This window comes from Salvia splendens, chromosome 12 (assembly GCF_004379255.2).
Source record: "Salvia splendens isolate huo1 chromosome 12, SspV2, whole genome shotgun sequence".
Classification (NCBI taxonomy): domain Eukaryota; kingdom Viridiplantae; phylum Streptophyta; class Magnoliopsida; order Lamiales; family Lamiaceae; genus Salvia; species Salvia splendens.
This window is the reverse complement of record NC_056043.1, coordinates 14,469,564-14,473,640: the sequence shown is the minus strand read 5'-3', so window position 1 is coordinate 14,473,640 and position 4,077 is coordinate 14,469,564. Positions and strand designations below refer to the sequence as shown.

The window sequence follows — 4,077 nt, the reverse complement described above, 5'->3', positions numbered from 1 at the left end:
TTCATGGCCTCACACCATCTTGCTACCTCTCTATCAATGGAATGACTCAACTCTGAATTGTCAATCTGTTCATGCATTAATTCATTCTCAAGATATTCTTGGACCAAAGGGTTAATGAATCCACAACATGCAGATTTTCCACATCTAACGGCTTCTTCATAGCCTCATCAATATTAAAAGTGAATTTCTACCCATGATAATCCAAACATATGGTTCCATCAAACACATCAATTATGGTCTTAGCGGTGCGTAGAAATGGTCTACCTAAAAGCACTCAGCTAGACTCAGCAGACTCATATTCACTCATCTTAATCATATGAAAATCAGCTAGATACAAGAAATCATACACCTTAACTATCACGTTTTCCAACACACCTTCTGGATTAATGCATGACCTATCCGCTAATTGAATTACCACCTTCGTATCAACCATTCTTACTCCTTCTAGTTTCTTATAAATGGAAAGCGGTAAAACATTTATTGATGCTCCTCGGTCACACATAGCATGCTCAACTCTTATGTTCCCGATTGAAATGGGAAGAGTGAACATACCTGGGTCAGTGCGTTTCGACGGCATCCTTTGCTTCTGAATCACTGCTGACACAGTTTCTCCGATCACTATTTTGCCATTGGGTTTGGTCTTCCCGGCGATAAACTCATTGATGAATTTACTAAAAATAGGCAGCTTCAAGGCCTGGAGAAAAGACAGGTTGATTTCCAGCTTGCCGACGATTTCCATGAAGTCTACTGGATCATCCTTTTTCTTCTTGGCCTCCCCTCGGTAGGAAAAAGGCTTCACTTGTTTGACTGTGTTGTTGGAATCTCCCTTGGAGGATTCTCCAGTCTCTTTCCTCATTTCTTCAACCTCCACCCCAGCTCCTGGGTCTTGCAAGAACGGGTCAGCCATTCGGGGCACTGGTTTCCCCAAGTCTCCGATCTGGATATCATCCTCTGCTCTAGCTTTCCCTATTTCAGTGTCTTTCTTCTGTGGGGTTCGGTTATCCTTTTCCTTGCTCGCCACATGAGGTGTTCCGTCATCAATCTTTATTGTCGGACCTTTATACTCTCGTCCAGACCTGAGTGTGATCTGACTGATGTTCGCCCTGTCCGGTGGCTTGACTGTGGAAGGAATCCGTCCCTCGTTTCCGCCCATCTCACTCAGGGAAGTCGCGATCTGAGATAGCTGCTTCGCCAGCATGTCCATGGCTGCGTTGTGCTCCACTTGAGCATCTTGAAGCTTATGCACCACATCATTGTTGGACTGCATATTATTCTGCATATGTTCCTGTGAGCTAACCAAATCGTTCACCATCTCGTCGAGGCTCTTTGACTGCCTAGAGTTTGGCTGGCTGGTATTTGGTCCTTGCTGGAGGTTTGGTCCATGTCCCTGATTTGGACCGAAATTTCCTTGACTTCCCTGATTGTTGTTGTACTGATGACTCGTCCCTTGAATCCCTTGGTAGTTGGGCTGAGGGTTCTGGTTGTTGCTCTAGTAATTCCTCTGGTGTGGTGGCACATAGGAGTTTGTTGGATTGTTCTGATTCCTATTGACCCAATTAGATTGGTTGCCCTGATTCCGGTTGCCCAATTGTTCTGCCCCTCCTGATTTCTGTTAGCCCAGTTGGGTTGCCCGCTCCTGAGGGTTCGAATAGTTGGTGTTCTGCTGTTGGAGTGGTAGATTTGGGTCATTAACAGACCATCTAAAATTTGGGTGGTCCCTCCATGGGGTGTCCCTTTGCTTCCCTGGGTTCCAACTTCCATTCGGATTCCAGCTTCCCATCGCATTTACTTGGCTGGCCATAGCAATGGCTGGCCATAGCAATGGTATCCTTTCTATGGTATCCTTTCTCTGGGCCCGACATTTGCTTGGCCTTTTCTGCTGGGTCCGACGGATTAATTTTTCCTAAGGTGGTCAGAATCGTCTACACCAGTTTGTCCATCCTAGCGTCCATTCTATCCTCAGATTGCATATTCACTGCATCCACATTTCCCCTTCTAAGGATAGTACGATGGGAATCATACGCCTTCTTTGCATCAATCAATCTTCCCAAAATTTCTCTGGCCTCGCACACACGTTTCTTTGTGAAATTCCCCCGCTCGAAGAGTTCAGTAAATCCTTGGACTCTGGATTCGCCCCTTCGTACAAGATGTTGTAGACCTCTGTTTCGCACATTCGGTTGTTGGGGCAAGAATCGAGCAATCCCTTGAAACGTGACCAATACTGGCTCAAGGACTCATCATAATCTTGTCTGCACGCTAGAATCTCCTTCTTGATGGCATTCGACTTGTTCGATGCAAAGAAGTAGTACAAGAAAAACAGTCTGAAGTCTGCCCACGCACTGATAGAATTGGCCGGTAACCTCAATAACCATGTGTTGGCCTCACCCTTCAGCGCAAATGGGAGTGCGTGCAACCTGTAATCCTCTTCGGTCGAATTAGAGAGGATTTTTGCACGTGTTCCTCCTTTCAACAAGATTTATAATTTTCCCACTAATGCAACAAATATTACTAAGTATAAGCGGCAAGAGTGGGGTCGAATCACAGAGACTATGGACCTACTGGAGATTGTTTCTACGACACAAGGTGAATAGGGGTCGGCTGCTGCCACACATTCATTAAGTGGGTGAAGACTGTAATCTATTTGACTTGGCGGAGTTAAACTGGACTCTATCTATTGGACCTAGCGGATGGGAAAAGTACGGACACTTGCATGACAATCAAACTCAAGACAACTTGTAAACTGGAGTTAAACTAACTAGAACACCTGTAACCGAAAAAACATGCTGAAACATTCCAAAAATAGGCAGACAAAGATGCAAAAGCAAGTGGGGACCATTTTTCCTAAACTGGCTGGGGTTGGCATAAAAACTGTAAAAAGCAAAAAAACAAAAGCAAAAAGCAGATATGATTTTCTAACTAACTTCTACTTCATCTTCTCCAAACAACCAAGTAAAAACAAAGCATGGAACAGAGCTTCAACACCATTGACGAAATAAAACAGAGCATGCGTCAAACCAAAACGTAAACACGAAATTCAAGCTAGAACTACCAGATCTACTTTCCTGGGTCAAGCAGAAAGCATAATAAACACAGATTAACCTTGCATACATCACCTAAACTAACAGATCTCAGAAATCGAGCACGTGAACAACTAGATCTCAACCTCTAAACTACTGGAAATCATGTAACCAACATGGATCTAAACATCTAAGTCACCAATTGCAAAAAGCATCCAAGAAACATGAGTAAATAGTATCATCAACATGAAAACAAACACCAAAGCTTCATAAAACTGGAAATAAGTCGAGATCCAAAGGCGGAGTCGTCAAGTCCTCTGATGAAACTCGAGATCTAACTAGAACGTCTCAAAAGTGGTAAAGAAAGCAAGGATCCAACGTCGGAGTCGTCAATTTCCCTGTCGAAACCATTGAACTGCGCTAATAAAGCAGTTAACTATCTAAACTAAGCTAAGAGAGCAGTGGCGTCAAGCGCCTATGAGAGCTTCCTACCTAAACTATGATAGCATTAAGCGCTCCCTTCTTCATTCATGTTGGTCCCTTTATATAGAGAGGCTTAAAGCTCAAATCCCTAGGGTATGCTCTTCATGATTTGACGTTTGTAACCTTAAAATAAGGGTGTCTACATATCTTGCACTTTTGCTCCCACTTCTGCTTCTGCCACCACCTACTTGATTCTCCTAGGTCAGTTGGACGACTTTGGCTGTTTCACTTCAAAATCTGCTCGATTGTATCCGCCAGGTCAATTAGCACAATCTCCTGGGTCTGGCGGATTTCTTACACACCTGCTCTCCTGATAGTTCTCCTTGACCTAGCAGATTTTTGATATTTTTACTCCTTTTCTGCTCATTTTGCATCTGCTCGGTCAGTTTGCAGCATCTACTTGACCCAGCAGATACCTGCACACTTACTCTCAAATTTGCGCATTATCTCCCAAAAAAGCATGTGATATCACCAAAAACCAATGCATGAAACGAGCCTTATCAGTCCTCAACTTAGCATCTCTTTGTTCCCCAAGTTCAGTCCAAACCATTTCAATATGATTTTCGACCTTCATTAA

The 4,077-nt window shown here is 43.7% G+C and overlaps 1 protein-coding gene across 1 annotated transcript; it reads right to left on the bottom strand.

The window, feature by feature from the left end:
- Window positions 1-274: 274 nt before the first annotated feature.
- LOC121757591 lies at window positions 275-1,312 on the bottom strand. The gene has a single exon (XM_042153115.1). It carries the CDS (start codon window positions 1,310-1,312, stop codon window positions 275-277), a length of 1,038 nt encoding a protein of 345 aa, XP_042009049.1.
- Between the last annotated feature and the right edge of the window lie 2,765 nt (window positions 1,313-4,077).